The sequence below is a fragment of the Cavia porcellus genome, unplaced genomic scaffold (assembly GCF_034190915.1).
Source record: "Cavia porcellus strain 051 isolate PalLab524CR breed Dunkin Hartley unplaced genomic scaffold, mCavPor4.1 scaffold_1, whole genome shotgun sequence".
Lineage (NCBI taxonomy): Eukaryota > Metazoa > Chordata > Mammalia > Rodentia > Caviidae > Cavia > Cavia porcellus.
In genome coordinates, this window is record NW_026947484.1 from 196,645,935 (window position 1) to 196,662,983 (window position 17,049).

At 44.5% G+C, this 17,049-nt stretch overlaps 2 protein-coding genes across 3 annotated transcripts in view; one reads left to right on the forward strand and one right to left on the reverse strand.

Moving 5' to 3' along the window:
- The window catches only part of Ttll11 (tubulin tyrosine ligase like 11), a 265,404-nt gene that overhangs the window by 233,057 nt on the left and 15,298 nt on the right, over positions 1-17,049 (reverse strand). The gene's annotated exons all lie outside the window — the stretch shown is intronic.
- On the forward strand, positions 7,260-16,254 carry LOC134470765 (uncharacterized). Its single transcript, XM_063226958.1, has 2 exons — positions 7,260-7,823; positions 13,213-16,254. The coding sequence occupies exon 2, from the start codon at positions 13,280-13,282 to the stop codon at positions 15,152-15,154; it is 1,875 nt and encodes a 624-aa protein (XP_063083028.1). The 5' UTR covers positions 7,260-7,823; positions 13,213-13,279; the 3' UTR covers positions 15,155-16,254.

Here is a 17,049-nt window from a genome sequence, read left to right on the forward strand (position 1 = left end):
GAGGCCCTTCCTTTGTCTGGAGGTTTGTGGATATCTCTGCCAGCAGGGAGGGATCACAGGCTCCTGAGGCACTGCGGTCTGTGGTGAGTACCCTAACCCGGCTGCGATCCAAGAGCTGTGGATCTACCAAGGGGCAGGTGGGTGCACAGTGTCCCTGAGGCCCAGCTTGTCTGGAACCGCGGAGTTCTGATCAAGCAGAGAAGGGCCATTGGTTCTGCAGGCCCAATGGCCTGGGGTAGAGGGGTGCCAGAGTCTCAGTAGCTGCAAACATAGAAGGGGATTTTCAACAGATCCTGAGGAGGCTTTCAAATAACACTTGAAACACAGAAATATAGGAAAATGACAAAACGAAAGACCAAATTACAACCTCAAACCTCCAGCCCAACTCAGGAAACCCTAGGAGAAGTGTATTTAGAAGAAAATATATCCCATCCTCCTCATATATTAGACACAATAGCTACTGAAGTTGACAAGCAACTCCAGGAAGCTTTAAAGAAATTCAAAATCGAAATAATTTCTCAGATAAAAGAAGAAATGATAAAAGAAATGAAAGAGATTCTAAATATATCTAAAGAAAACACAGATAAAAAATTGGAGGAATTAAACAAAAAGATAGAATCCCTAGACGAGCAATATAAGAAACAAACAGAATACATAATGTAGATGCACAGAGATATACAGGAAATAAAAAACTCCACTGAAAGTTGTAAAAACCGCCTTAATGAAAGTGAAGACAGAATTTCAGACCTTGAAGACAGGATTGCAGCAAGTGAACAGGAAAGGAAAGATCTTTTAAAAATAACAAGGAATCAGGAAATAACAATTCAACAACTGCAAGATGATGCAAAGAAGAATAACATAAGAATGATAGGGATTAATGAAAAAGAAGGAGACAACATAAAGGATATCAAGAGGATATTTAGAGAAGCAATAGCTGAAAACTTCCCAAGCATGAGATCAGAAACTGACATCAGGATCAGTGAAGCATATAGAACTCCAAATAGTCATAACCAAAATAAAACTACACCCAGACATATAATAATCACCATCCCAGAAATCCAACACAAGAATAGATTATTAAAAGCTGTCAGAGAGAAAAGACAGATCACTTATAAAGGAAAACCTATCAGAATCACAGCAGACTTCTCAGCACAAACAATAAAGTCAAGAAGAGCATGGAGTGAAGTATTCCAGATCCTAAAGCAAAATGATTTCCAACCTAGACTGATATATCCTGCAACACTATCATTTAAAATAGATGGTGAAATACGAAACTTCCATGACAAAGAACAGCTGAAGAACTTCATGAACACCAAACCAACCCTGCAAAAAATATTGAAAGACAGTTTAGATACACAAAGGAAAAAACCACTAAGCAAAGCAAATAATTAAACAGAACAGAAAGATAAAGATGCAACAGCAGAGAGATAAGAATCCTACAATTAAACAACATTTAACAGTAATAACCATTAATGTAAATGGTCTCAATGCACCAATCAAAAGAAACAGACTAGCAGAATGGATCAAGAAACAAAATCCAACCATATGCTGTTTACAGGAAACCCATCTAACCCAGAAGGATACTCACAGACTGAAAGTCAAAGGATGGAAAACAATTCTTCATGCAGCAGGAATCCAAAAAAAGGCAGGAGTAGCCATTCTGTTTGCAGACAACGTGAACTTTAAACCAACAATGACCATAAAGGACAAAGAAGGTCACTACATACTCGTAAGGGGAAAACTCCAAGAGGAAGAGATAACTATCTTAAATATATACGCACCAAACTCCAGAGCGCCCAGTTATATAAAACAATTATTAACAGAAATGAAAACTCAAATTATCAGTAACACAATTGTAACGGGAGACCTTAATACGCCATTGACACCAAGGGACAGATCGACCAGACAGAAAATGAGTAAAGAAATAACAGAACTGAATCATACCTGTGAACAAATGGGTTTGATAGACATATACAGAATGTTCCACCCAACAACATCAGAATACACATTCTTCTCAGCAGTACATGGATCATTTTCTAAAATAGACCATATATTAGCTCATAAAACATATTTAAACAAGTGCAAAAGAGCTGAAATCATCCCTTGCATGTTATCGGATCACAGCGCTCTGAAATTAGAAATTAATGATAAAAGATACCGCAAAAATCCCACAAACACATGGAAACTGAATAACACACTCTTGAGTAATCAGTGGGTCACAGAAGAAATTAAAGAAGAAATCAAACAATACCTAAAAGAAAATGAAAATGCAGATACAACTTACCGGAATCTGTGGGATACAATGAAAGCCGTTCTGAGAGGAAAATTTATTGCACTGAGTTCCCACATCAGGAAAACAGAACGAATACAAATAAATAACTTGATGCTACACCTCAAACAGCTAGAAAAGGAAGAGCAAGTCAAGCCCAAAGCCAAAAGAAGAGAGGAAATTATAAAAATCAGAGCAGAAATCAATGCAATAGAGACTAAGAAAACAATCCAAAGGATCAACAAATCAAAGAGTTGGTTCTTTGAAAGAATAAATAAAATCGATAAGCCCCTAGCCAACCTTATTAAAAAAAGGGAAGAAAAAGCTCAAATTCATGCAATAAGAAATGAAAAAGGAGAAGTCACTACAGACCCAATAGAAATACAGAAGATCATCAACACCTATTTTGAAAACCTCTACTCTCAAAAGTTTGATAACACAGAAGAAATAGACAGTTTCTTAGAAGCATATGAAGTGCCAAAGCTAGATCAAGAGGATGTAAAACTGTTGAATAACCCAATCTCGGTTACTGAAATTGAAAATGTAATTAAGTCCTTACCCACCAAGAAGAGCCCAGGCCCAGATGGATTCACTGCAGAATTCTACAAGAAATACAAAGAAGACCTAATGCCGACACTCCTCAAACTATTCAATGAAATTGAAAGGGAAGCAATCCTGCCTAAGTCATTCCTGGAAGCAAATATCACTCTAGTACCAAAACCTGAGAAAGACCCAACTAAAAAAGAGAACTATAGACCGATCTCCCTAATGAACACAGATGCGAAAATCCTCAATAAAATATTGGCAAATAGGATCCAGCAAATCATCAAGAAGATTATACACCACGACCAAGTGGGATTCATCCCAGGAATGCAAGGATGGTTCAACATACGCAAATCAATAAATGTAATTCACCATATCAATAAAGCCAAAAATAAGAATCACATGATCATTTCTATAGATGCAGAAAAAGCCTTCGATAAGGTCCAACATTTATTCATGATAAAAACTCTACAGAAAATTGGAATAGATGGTCTTTACCTCAATATAATAAAGGCCATTTATGACAAACCAACAGCCAGCATCATACTAAATGGCCAAAAATTGAAAGCCTTTACTTTAAAATCAGGCACAAGACAAGGATGTCCTTTATCACCACTCCTATTTAATATAGTACTGGAAGTACTAGCCAGAGCAATTAGGCAAGAAAGAGAAATAAAAGGGGTAAAGATAGGAAAAGAAGAAGTTAAGTTGTCATTGTTTGCAGATGACATGATACTCTACATAGAAGACCCCCTAAGCTCCATTGAAAGACTCTTAGATACAATAAATAAATTCAGTAATGTGGCTGGATACAAAATCAATACTCAGAAATCAATAGCATTCCTATACACAAACAACAAAACCACAGAGAGGGAAATAAGGGAAACTGGTCTATTCACATTAGCAAGCAAAAAAATGAAATATTTAGGAATTACTCTTACAAAAGAAGTGAAAGACTTATACAGTGAAAACTATATTACACTGAAAAAGGAAATTGAAGATGATCTCAGAAAATGGAAAGACATCCCTTGCTCATGGATAGGAAGAACAAACATTGTGAAGATGGCCATTCTCCCAAAACTCTTATACAGATTCAATGCAATCCCAATAGAAATACCATCAACATACCTTATAGATCTAGAGAAATCACTCCTAAATTTCATCTGGAACCAGAAGAGACCTAGAATCGCAAAAGCAATTCTAAGCAGCAAAGACAAAGCAGGAGGCATCACAATCCCTGACTTGAAATTATACTACAAAGCAACAGTAGTAAAATCAACATGGTATTGGAATCAAAACAGAGCTGAAGATCAATGGAATAGATTAGAAGATACAACCACAACTACAAACACACTCAACCACCTTATCTTCGATAAAGGAGCCAAGCAGGTTCACTGGAAGAACGACAGTCTCTTTAATAAATGGTGCTGGAAAAACTGGCTCTCCATTTGCCGAAAACTAAAGCTAGACCCATGTCTATCACCATGTACTAAATTAAAATCTAAATGGGTCAAAGATCTGAATATTAAAACAGAAACGCTAAATCTATTGGAAGACAAATTGGGTAGAAACCTTGGAGGCATAGGAGTAGGTAGAGAATTCATGAATAGGACTCAAACTGCACGGGAAATACTTCCCAGAATCAATAACTGGGACCTCTTCTTATTAAAAAGTTTTTGCATGTCAAAAGAAATCTCCAGCATAGTGAAAAGAAAACCCACAAACTGGGAAAAGATTTTAGTGAACTCTCTCTCAGACAAGGGCCTCTTGTCTAAAACATATAAAGAATTAAAAAAACTCAGACCTTCAAAATTCAAAGATCCAATCCAAAAATGGGCATCTGAGATGAATACGCAATTCTCAGATGAAGAAATGCAAATGGCAAATAAATACATGAAAAAATGCTCATCATCATTGGCCATTAGAGAAATGCAAATTAAAACCACACTGAGATACCATCTCACTCCTGAAAGAATGGCCAGGATCAAGAAAACCAACAACAACAAATGCTGGAGAGGCTGTGGGGAAAAAGGAACTCTCCTGCACTGCTGGTGGGAGTGTAGACTGGTACAGCCTTTGTGGAGATCTGTCTGGAGGTTTCTCAAAAAGTTGGGATTGGAAATCCCATTTATTCCAGCTATTCCACTTCTAGGCATATTCCCAGAAGAACTGAAAGCATCATACCACAGGGATATATGTGCACCTATGTTTATAGCAGCACAATTTGTAATCGCCAGATCTTGGAAACAACCCAAGTGTCCATCAACTGAGGAATGGATAAAAAAGTTGTGGTATTTCTATACAATGGAGTATTATTCAGCTATAAAGAAGGATTGCATTGAGATATTTATCAATAAATGGGCGCAGCTTGAGACCATACTCATAAGTGAAATAAATCAATCTCGCATGTATGAATACCGAATAGTTTCCCTAATGTAAGTAATGATTCAAATATATAAAAATATGTGATAATCATGATTCCCCATTATGTGGCCTTGAAGCCTTATAAAATTTTCACTTATTAATTAGAAAGGCTTTACTCTGGGCTTTTTGATATGGAAATATTTGAAGCTATAGTATATGAAGTTTTATCCAAATATTTTAAGGAAAAAGACAGACACTATGGTAACTACTATTCTTTAAAAAAAATTATTTAGCTATTTCTTATGTTTATTTTAATTAAGGGAAAAACTTAAAAAATTAGGATATATAGTAGTAACTCTTTTTGATCTCCTATTAACTTGTTTTGAAGTCCTGTAATACTCCCAAGATCTTGTTTTGACTGATTAGACTCTGTTCCATTCTGTGCGACAGTAGCAAGTTTGAAGGTATAGGCAACTAATTTGAAGGCAATAAGATTCACAAAGATGCCCATTCTGGTTTGACTATTGTCTCCTTTGGAAGTCCTGCAATGTTCACAATGCCTAAGTTTTATTGGTCTTGTTCTCCACTGTTTTGTCCAACTTTATAATATCTAATGAGATAGACAATTCCTTTTAAGGAAACAAGAGACAATGTTGATAACCATTGTTGATGACCTTGTACTCTGTTCTACATCATGTGCTATGTCTATCCTTGGTTTGGACTTACAGCTTTGTTTTGCCATATTTGACTTTATTATCTCCCCCCCAAGAGAGTAATGAGAACTGAGGAGTAATAAAATCCAAAATGTGTAAATTTTGTTATAAAAAAGAGAGGGAGGGAAAAAAAAAAAGAGCTCTAACGGATATAACAACAAGTGTGTTTAGGGATGTTAAATAGCTGACTATATTAATGTTTTTGGATCATTGAACACAGCTGTTTGCAGTCTCTCCGTTTGAATGTCTACTTTGTATTCTTTGATACTGTGATTTGAGCAACTATTTCCAAGATGATATTATGTAATCTATTAACAGGTGATTTCTTACTGTTATGTTTATTTTTTTTTTTTTGTAGTTCTGTATTATGTGTAACCTTACACTGCTTTGTCTTGTTTTGTGTTTTTCTCTTTTTCCTCTTAAATAAAAAAAAAAAAAAAAAAAAAAAAAAAGAATCTTGAACAACTATTTGTAAGAGGACAATATGTAATCATCAACTAGTGATTTCTTACTCTTTACTTTTTCCTTGAAAGTATGTATTATTTCTACCCATTTTCTGTTCTGTTTAGTCTTTCTTTAAATAAAATTAAAAAAAAAAAAAAAAAAAAATTCAGTGATCTCTTCGGTCACCATGCTAGGACATTTCTGAATTTCAAGTTGAAATCAAAAAGTCTTCATTGTAATACTATGTAAATATTATTTAATAATGAATTCATTTATCATTAATAATCCATTATAACAAACAGTAGACTAACTAAACCAGTATTTTTCCTGGAGGCAGAGGTACCTTTTTCTGCTACATGCAACAGGACAGTATGGGCCAGTACTGGCCCTGTTTCAAGGACAGAGACAGGGTCTGATACCATCTTTACCCCCCCACTGCTTTGCACAGGCTTTAGGAATCACGGAAATACAACCTATTATTCGTTGAAGAATAATGAAGATCTTCTAGGTCTCTGTATACTTCATTTCACCATACTTTCTAGAAAAACCTCTGCTCATGATACTGGCACAGTATTGCACACAGGCTTACAGCAACAGTATTTAGTGACTAGCTGAAGCTTATTAAACTGTCACACAGCTGGGCCCATCTGCCCCTCCCTTTGTTCCCTAGACACAGAGAACTTTTTCCAACAAGAACGCCTTAGGAGCAAGAAGTTTTCACGGTTCTAACATACCATTAAAGGAATATCTTTGCAATGTGCCAAGAGAGTCATAAAGTTTAGTAATTTCTGAGAAAACGTCATAAAAATCCAGCAGGACGGTAAAGCTTTATGTAAGTAGTCTCAGACAGAGACTGCTTGAGAAAGGAACAAGTGCCCACGCTAAAGAAAGCTATGTTATCATGGAAAATAAACCCTGCTGTTGGGAGCCTGGCCGAGTGATATGAGGCCTGTGGTGAGGAGTGAAGCCTGAGCTAGATTGCCCCTCCCGTCGACCGAGTGATATGAGGCCTGTGGTGAGGAGTAAAGCCTGAGCTAGATTACCCCTCCCATCGAGTATGCCAAGATGGCGCCCATTTCCTGCTCCCTAGCTAGTAAACAACACGCCCTGTAAGCTAGTCTGCCCAGCAACAGCTGACGCTGGCCAATCAGCTCGTCTTGCCTACTTTGATGTGATTGGTCGATGTGTCCATATATATGCTGACACCACCCCTGGGGCGAGAACACACACACCAAGAAGAGGGACTGCTGAGAGAAGCACACAAGGAGCCGTAGGGAACGGACCAGAGGAGGCTTCCCTCAGGCGGGATCCGAGATCCCGGAACAGGGCGTACGGAGAGAGAAAATAAACCAGAGGCTATCCGCCGACTACTCGTGTCGTGTGTTTTTTCCTGCCGGCCGGGATCGACACCGACATTTGGTGGCCCGTACGGGGAACTGATCACCCCCGAGACGAGGCGGACGACGCTCCAGTATTGCTCTGCAGGACAGGTGAGTAGGGGATAAACCTGGGCTCTGGGTGGCGCGCACCTACAGGGCTTTTTAGACTCCCCTCAAGCTCACGTGTATGTGGCAGGTTAGCCTCACACGGTGAGAACGGACTCCTCAGTGACAGGCATGGGCAACTTACCCACTAAGAGTTCCAAGTCACTGGTAAGAGCGGTGAAAGACCTGCTCAAGATTTCAGGTATATCAATGAGCTCCAAGACACTTACGGAGTTTCTCCAACAAGTAGATGAGGCGGCACCCTGGTTCCTGCCGACGGGGCACTTGTCCCTACCTTGCTGGGAGAAATTAGGTAAGGATTTAGAAAGAGCAGAAGAGGAGCGCCGACTCCCACTTTCGGTTCGGCCGCTCTGGGAGATGATTCATTCATGCCTCAAAGGGGAGAGGAATGGGGCTAAAGATAGCGCAGATGGGCTCTCTCAGGCCCGCCGAGCTTTTGAAGGGGCCCGTTCGGAGTCCTCCCGAGAGGGGTCCGTCGCAGGGAGCGTGCGGAGGCGCTCGCGAGAGCGAGGCAAGAGAGAGGTACCCCCTGCCTCGGATTCCTCGGGCTCAGATACCTCGGAAGGCGAGGACAATGAGGCAAGTGACCCCCCTAATCCCTTTGCAGCTTTACGTAGAGACCTAGTCAAGATGCAGACAGACCTAGAGAAGGGAAAAAAACTCCTGAGCACTCCCCAACGGAAAGCCGTAGAGCCTTCCGCGCCACCCTGGGAGGTCCCAAACACCGGTTCCTGTGGTGAGATGGCGGCCTGGGGCCTTCCTCCGTCACCCCCCCCATGGAGGGAGTGGCCTGGACCGTTGTCACATGTAGGGCCACCATCTTGTCTGCCTGGCGACCCGCCATCTTGTGCCCCAAAGACTGGTCGGCCATGTTACAAAGAGATACAATTTTGTGATAGGGAGGGACAGACATCTCATGGGGAGGCACCACCCTGTGAAAAAATGCCAAGGTCCCAGGGAAGGTACTTTCGTAGATGGACATTTAGAATGGAACAGATTCCTCAAGGGGCGAATGAGTATGAACAATGTGGGCTTTATCCGGTGCTCCTGGCGCAAGGCCAAGGACCCAATTACTGGGAACCACTGGAGATCAAGCAAATTAAGGAGCTTAAAAATGCGGTTGCCACATTTGGCTCTACTGCTCCTTACACTATAACTATGTTGGAGAATTTGTCTGCCGGTGGCTTTCTGACGCCCAGTGATTGGACCCAACTGGCTAAAGCCTGCCTGGCCCCCGGGGCTTTTCTGGATTGGCGCGCCTGGTATACTGAGTTTGCCGCCAAACAGGCTGAAAAAAATGCGGCTAGGGGCCATAGGGGGCAAAATGAGGATATGCTTATGGGTAAGGGTCAGTACGCTCAAGATCAAACTAGATTCCCTCCAAATGTGTATGAACAGATACATAACATAGGCATCCGCGCCTGGAAGCAGGTAAACAACACAGGGGTGGCCTCACAATGCCTCTCTAAAATTGTTCAGGGCAACACAGAACCTTTTGTGGATTTTGTGGCCAGAATGCAGGAGGCAGCTGACAGACTCTTTTCAGATCCGAGTGCTGCTGCTCCTCTTATTAAACAGTTAATCTTCAAACAGTGCACCAAGGACTGCAGGGCAGCCATAGCACCCCATAAAGGTAAAAACATAGAGGCTTGGATTAAAATTTGTAGAGAAATAGGGGGGCCATTATCCAACTCAGGCGTGGCTGCCCTTTTAGCCGCCGCCTTACAACAGACAGGGCCTCAGAAGACCAATCACCCTGGTAAGCCCAGGGGATGTTTCCAGTGTGGGGATCCCAGCCATATAAGGAAAAACTGCCCCAAGACCGGACAGGAGGAGTTTATATCCAAGAGACAGGAATCAGACAGACAAACGGGAACCTGCGAAAGGTGCGGTAAAGGTTCTCACAAAGCAAAAGATTGCAGATCTATTTTTGATGCCCAGGGGAACCGTATTAGTGGCAGGGAGACTACGGAGCCAAAAAACGGCCAGAGGGGGCCCTCCTTACGGACGGGCCCCCACTCCCTAGACAGGACAACACAAGATGGCACCCCCCCACAGGGGCCACCCCCGGGCCAGCAGGCGTAGACCTCTGTGTCGCCTCCAGACTCCTATTAACACCCGATATGGGCGTTCAGGTGGTTGAAACCACCTCCAAAGGACCACTACCCGACAAGCTAGTTGGTTTAGTGATTGGACAGTCCTCCACAGCCCTCCGGGGCCTTACCGTGATCCCTAGAGTTGTAGACCCAGATTATTTAGGAAACATCAAAATCATGGTACAATCTCATATAGGGACCATAATAATTAATGAAGGGGATAAGATAGCACAACTTTTACTGTTCCCCAGTCTCCATGAGAGACCCCGGTCCGGTCAACGGGTTAGAGGGGGTCAGGGACCTGGCTCCTCTAAGGAAATTTTTAAAGGACTTCATATGACTCTTGATAAAAGGCCCATGCTATCGCTCAGGATTAACGGAAAAAAGATAACAGGACTCCTAGATACAGGGGCAGACCGTTCCATCGTCTCCAAGAAAGACTGGCCTCCTAGTTGGCCTACCAACACAGCTGACAACACGCTCCAAGGATTGGGGATAGTGGCTGCCCCCCAGGTTAGTGCCGTGACCCTGCCTTGGGGTGATGAGGAAGGTCACCGAGGACATTTTCAACCTTTTGTTTTGCAGCTGCCAGTATCCTTGTGGGGAAGAGACGTTCTCACCCAGATGGATGTCACTCTTACATCCACCTGCTCTCCCCAAGCCAAAGGGATACTCAAAAATCAGGGATATGTCCCCGGCAAGGGCCTGGGCGCAGCCCTGCAGGGCCGGACATCCCCCGTACCTGTAGAAAAAAGGGAAGGTAGACACGGGTTGGGTTTTTCCTAGGGGTCACTGAGAAACTTCTCCTGCCCGCTCCAATTAAGATTACCTGGAAATCTCAAAATCCAGTTTGGGTGCCTCAGTGGCCCTTACCCAAGGAGAAGCTTTTAGCATTAACTGAGATAGTCAAAACCCAGTTTCAGGCGGGACACGTAAAGCCGTCAACCTCCCCTTGGAATACCCCTGTCTTTGTTATCAGGAAGAAATCAGGCAAGTGGAGGCTGCTCCATGATCTGAGGGCTGTCAACTCACAGATGCAGCCCCTGGGGGCGATCCAGAGGGGACTACCAGCCCTCTCAGCCATCCCTCGGTCCTGGTCAGTCTATGCCATAGATCTTAGAGACTGTTTTTTCTCAATCCCCCTGCATCCAGAGGACACCCACAGATTCGCCTTTACCCTACCCACCATTAACCAAGAGAGTCCTGATCAGAGGTACGAGTGGGTTACATTACCCCAGGGTATGGCCAACAGTCCCACCATGTGTCAGATGTATCTTGATTTTCTACTGGCCCCCTTGCGTGAAGCCTTCCCCAGAATTAGATGTATTCATTACATGGATGATTTGCTAATCAGTGCAAAAGATGTGACTGAGTTGGAGGATATGCTTGGCCAATTGGTCAGGGCCCTGAGAAAGGCAAATTTACATATTGCCCCTGACAAGATTCAGGGAGGAGACATAGTGACCTACCTGGGCACCAAAGTCTCCCCCACATCGATTTCTCCACAAAAGGTAACCATCAGAACAGATAGCCTAAGGACCTTAAATGACATGCAAAAGCTACTGGGAGATATAAACTGGATCAGACCTTATTTACACATCCCTAACTCGGACTTAAAGCCCCTGTTCGACCTCCTGAAAGGAGACCCGGATATTGCCTCCCCCAGGGAGTTCACCCCGGAAGCCAGAGTTGCTCTGAGAAAGATAGAGGAAGCCCTAAGTACAGCTGCATTGCGGAGAATTAACTCAGAACAGCCTTTTGAGGTCTGCTTGTTGCAGACCGTTTCTCAACCTACGGCAGTGATTTGGCAAAAGGGACCACTTTTGTGGGTGCACCCTAAGGTCTCACCTGCCAAGATTATCAAACATTATCCGGAAACGGTCGCTTCCCTGGCCTTGGAGGCACATGGCAGGGCTATCCAACATTTTGGCTCTGCACCCCATGCTATCCGGGTACCTTATACCGCTTCTCAAATAAAAATCCTGACTGCTTGTATAGATACGTGGGCCATCCTGAGATGTGTTTTTCTTGGGGAGATAGACAACCAGTTCCCCAGGGACCCCATACTACAGTTTGTTACTCAACATCCGGTGATATTTCCAAAAATCACCGCGTCCACACCACTTACTCCTGCAACAACGATCTATACGGACGGGTCAAAAACCGGGATAGGGGCCTATGTGGTCTCAGGTATGCCTCCGATCAGCATACAATTTAAACCAGATCAACCACAGGTGGTAGAGTTACAAATTGTACAAACCGTCCTCGAGAAGTTCCCAGGGGCCCTTAATATTGTTTCTGATTCAAAATACGTTGTTAATGCCATGCAGGTCCTTGAGACTGCGGGCCCGATTAAGCCAACTTCCAAAGTGACTAATTTGTTTTTGTCTATCCAGACTCTGCTGATAAATAGACACAACAAAATATACATCACTCACATAAGAGCACATACGCGCCTGCCAGGGCCCATGGTACAGGGCAATGCGGCAGCTGACGTGGCCACTCGCCCGTTGTGGATACTCAATATGTTATCTTCAATAGAACAAGCCCGTCTGTTTCATGACAGATTTCATGTCAACGCCAGGACGTTAGCCAACCAGTACCACATTTCCAGGGCTGACGCGCGGGACATCGTACGGTTATGCGGCTCTTGCGCCACATACACACCCGTCGTATCAACGGGAGTTAACCCCAGGGGATTGATTCCTGGCGACACTTGGCAAATGGATGTCACACATATGATAAAATTCGGATCTCTTAAATATGTTCATGTCTCTACGGACACCTGCTCTCATATTATATTTGCGACTGCTGAAACTGGCGAAAAGGTGTCTCATGTAATCAATCATTGCCTGACAGCTTGGGCCGCATGGGACAAACCAAAAATATTAAAAACTGATAATGGACCAGCTTATACAAGCAGAGCCTTTAATGAGTTCTGTGAAAAAATGGGGGTACAGTTAAAACATGGCATCCCATACAATCCCCAAGGTCAAGGAATTATTAAAAGGGCTCATAGGAGCCTTAAAGATATTCTACAAAAACAAAAAGGGGGAATAAGTCAGGGCCTGCCCCCAAAGGCACGGCTCTCCATGGCACTGTTCACATACAATTTTCTGAACCTGAATAACAACAATCACTCCCCGGCCATGGAACATTGTAATCCATCTCCTGGCAATAGGGGATGGGTGAAATGGAAAGATGTCCTGACGGGACAATGGATGGGCCCGGATCCAGTAGTTAGCTGGAACCGAGGTGCGGTTTGTGTTTTCCCACAGGAACCAGGACGAGAACCATTGTGGGTCCCAGAACGGCTGACGCGCGTGGCGAATCCAACGAAACATAATGCAGGAGACACTCCAAAACTCAACGGCAGCGGACAGCCTAATCAAGATCGGTCCGACCAGGATATTGCTGCTCGACCGAGGAATACCGTATGACTTATGGGACACAGTAATGATTATGCTCTCGATAGTAATTGGCTCTCTTTTAGGGTACGGTGCAGCCAGAGTGGCTAGGCCACGCCGCCTTCCGGCAGCCCCCTTCCTTCTGGTTTTGATGCTCACCACCACTACTGAAATAGGAGCAGACTTGGTGTGGGCAGCAATACATCATCCGCCAGCGCTAGCCGCTATCTCCACCACAGCCCCCTCTCTCCCAAAGTTGTATACAAAAAACTGCTCCGCCAGATTGCCTTGCATACCAGATATACCGTTAACCATCAGACCCATACGTTTTGACCTTCCCATCACCAATGATGTGGTCATTTTTTCCACTAATAGTAACCCCTCGTGTCACCGGGGATCCTGCGTTAGCTTCCTGCCCCTCCTTGTAAAATGGTACAATACCTCCCTGACGGTGAGGTTGTCTGTCCCATCCCTGCATTCGCCTGGATGTTTTAAAGCTGGCACACTTAGCGGCGGAGTCATCACTTTTAACTCAACCTGCAAACCCCGAGCAGCCATGCACACCCGTCCCGATTTCCCCACATGCCCATACCGTGTGTCCCCAAGCCGAAAAAGACAGATGGTGGACCTGTCACAACTTTCATGGCAGCCCTGTACTGTCGACGGCGTGGGAGTGACTCATCTAAACATGTCTTGGTGGTCCCGGTTCTCTCCTCCATCCGGTAGTAACAACATATTCGCGTTGACCTGGTGGGAGTCCTACCTGAGAGTAAACAACAAGTGGGCAATAAGCTTCCCCTTCCCCCTTAATGAAAATTGGTTGTGCCTCTCCACCGGAGCCTGCATGGACTTAAGACCCATGCTCGCTATTAACGCTTCTGCCTCTAATGGAACCACCAATGTCACCCTTAATTCTGAGGCTGCATGCGTAAAACCGCCCTACTTATGGGTATTCTCTGCTGACATCTCCTTTAAGTGCAGTAACCAACCATGCTTTACAGGGAACTGCTGGAATGGGTCTTTCCCGTATGCTATGTTGGCTCTTCGACCCCCACTGATGTGGGTTCCCTTTAACGAATCTGTTTGGGTTCATCCCGTCTATCAGCAGGACCAACTACCCATGCTCAGACGTAAGAGAGATTTTGGGATCACAGCGGCCCTGACGGCACTGTTCGTGACTCTGACTGCGACGGCTGTGACGGCTGCCGTTGCTCTGACCCAGTCTACGCTGACGGCTCAGGCCTTTACCAATCTTACGGACACCACCTCCCTGGCGCTGAGGGAGCAACAAAAAGTCAACCTCCTCCAGCACAACGCCATAATGGCGTTACAGCAGCAGATCGACCTAATCGCTCAAAAAGTCCAGGGACTCTGGGAGGTGGCTAACAATTTATGTGACGCCAGATGGGCATTCACCCAGTTGTGCGTTACCCCCATCCAGGTCAACCGTTCGGCTTACAGGCAATTTCAGGATTATGTTCTCACCACCTATAATTCTTCCTTTTGGAACGCTAGCGTGCGCCTGGATATGACTATCCGGCAGCTAGATCAGATAGAGGTGCCTATACTTACAGCCTCCTTTTTTGATGATGTCCTAAGCCAGATAGGCTCTTTCTTCAAACCTTCGTCACTTCTTGCGTATGGGATCATTCTTGCTCTTGTGGCTGTCACTCTCGTGACTCTTAGGTGCCTGCGGTCGATAAGGGCGACCCAAAAGACACATATGACATTGATGATGTTGCTGGCCCAGAGTCAAGGGGATTCCACACCTAGCGTTTTCTGGGCTCAGGCTAGAAAGGCACGGCTCCTTTAACCAGTATGTGGCTGCCCTCGCCATTATTCTTACGGATGTTCTAGTATTATTACGTACGTCTCCTTCCCCGTCGCGGCTGCGAACTTAGACTAGAAGGACCCCACGCTTAAGGCGTGTTCCCATTGATAATTAAAAAATAGTAATTAGTGATTGTAGTGAACGGGGATTATGGTTGATAATTAGTGATTACGCGGTTCCTCAAATGTCACTCGGCAGACCCCTCCGTGTCTCCCCCAAGATATAAGCTTTAAGAGTTGAGTGGGCAAGCCAACGACGGGTAAGACAGGAGAAGTTCTCCTGATCAACCTAAGACAGGCTCTACTCCAAGGGTCCTCTAGGGAGTAAGAGTTATGGCATTGAGATGCGAGACCAAGGGTACTGCAGTGCCATCCGCCTCAAGGGTTGAGGGGAAGGCAAGAATGAATGTCTATATGCATCCAGGTTCGGTTCACAAAAACCTGGCCCTGCAAAAAAATGAACCACTCACCTTGAGCATGGTCCTGGCGCAAGGATATGTACAAGACAAGGTGATGCACAGCAGGGTATAGACCTCTACATTCTCTCATGCCTCGGCCTGCAAAATAGGCCCACTCCCAGACACCTCACATGGACCCACAGACCACACTATCTTAATAAATAAAGAAGGGGGAGATGTTGGGAGCCTGGCCGAGTGATATGAGGCCTGTGGTGAGGAGTGAAGCCTGAGCTAGATTGCCCCTCCCGTCGACCGAGTGATATGAGGCCTGTGGTGAGGAGTAAAGCCTGAGCTAGATTACCCCTCCCATCGAGTATGCCAAGATGGCGCCCATTTCCTGCTCCCTAGCTAGTAAACAACACGCCCTGTAAGCTAGTCTGCCCAGCAACAGCTGACGCTGGCCAATCAGCTCGTCTTGCCTACTTTGATGTGATTGGTCGATGTGTCCATATATATGCTGACACCACCCCTGGGGCGAGAACACACACACCAAGAAGAGGGACTGCTGAGAGAAGCACACAAGGAGCCGTAGGGAACGGACCAGAGGAGGCTTCCCTCAGGCGGGATCCGAGATCCCGGAACAGGGCGTACGGAGAGAGAAAATAAACCAGAGGCTATCCGCCGACTACTCGTGTCGTGTGTTTTTTCCTGCCGGCCGGGATCGACACCGACACCCTGCCAAGCCTAAGGCTTTCAAGGACTTACAAACAGCTGGCTCTCTATTTCTGGCTTGATCTTTGCAATGCCAGAGACAGGAATGAGTTCACTGCTTGGAATCCCTTTATGTCATTTCCCTATAAAGAAAATAGTCACTTTGAAGGTAGTCCAAAAAAATAGCACTAGAACTATTAGTGATGTGATAGTGTAATTTAATTAGCATTTGTGAATGCTTTCTGTGTTCCAGGCATTGGAAGACTCAAAGATGAACAAGAGAAGCTCCCTGCTATTGAATATCTTACCGTCTAGGGCAAGAGACCGACTGTCGCAATCAGTAACCTTCCCCATCCATCTCCATCCTGTCCCAGGGGACATCACCTTTCCCCTGAGGCCTGCGATAACATGTCTCCTGCTTCCCTCTCAAAAGCCCTCAGCAGTCCATGCTGCATAGGCACCAGAGTGAGCTTGTGAAAAGAGAAGTGTAATTGTTTCTCATACATGTAGGCAACAGAATGGCCTCTGAATGTGGTCTGGCTCCTGAATGCCTGCTGGTAAGGGGAAAATCAAATTGGAAATTCCTATACTAAGCCCAGCTCTCTAAAAGGCCACATCCTCTGTAGGTGAACTAGAGGAAATCATGCTTTGTCTTGGTCTTGGCTTATGCAAGGGAAATCAAATATTCTCCCTCTAGAGTGTTTAATCATAATACCTGCCTAATACAGGTCTAGTGTCAGAATTCCAGCTAGGCCTGCAGCCTGAAAAG

Coding starts and splice junctions, on each gene's coding strand:
- LOC134470765 (XM_063226958.1), top strand. CDS start 13,280: ATGCAGGAGACACTCCAAAACTCAACGGCAGCGGACAGCCTAATCAAG.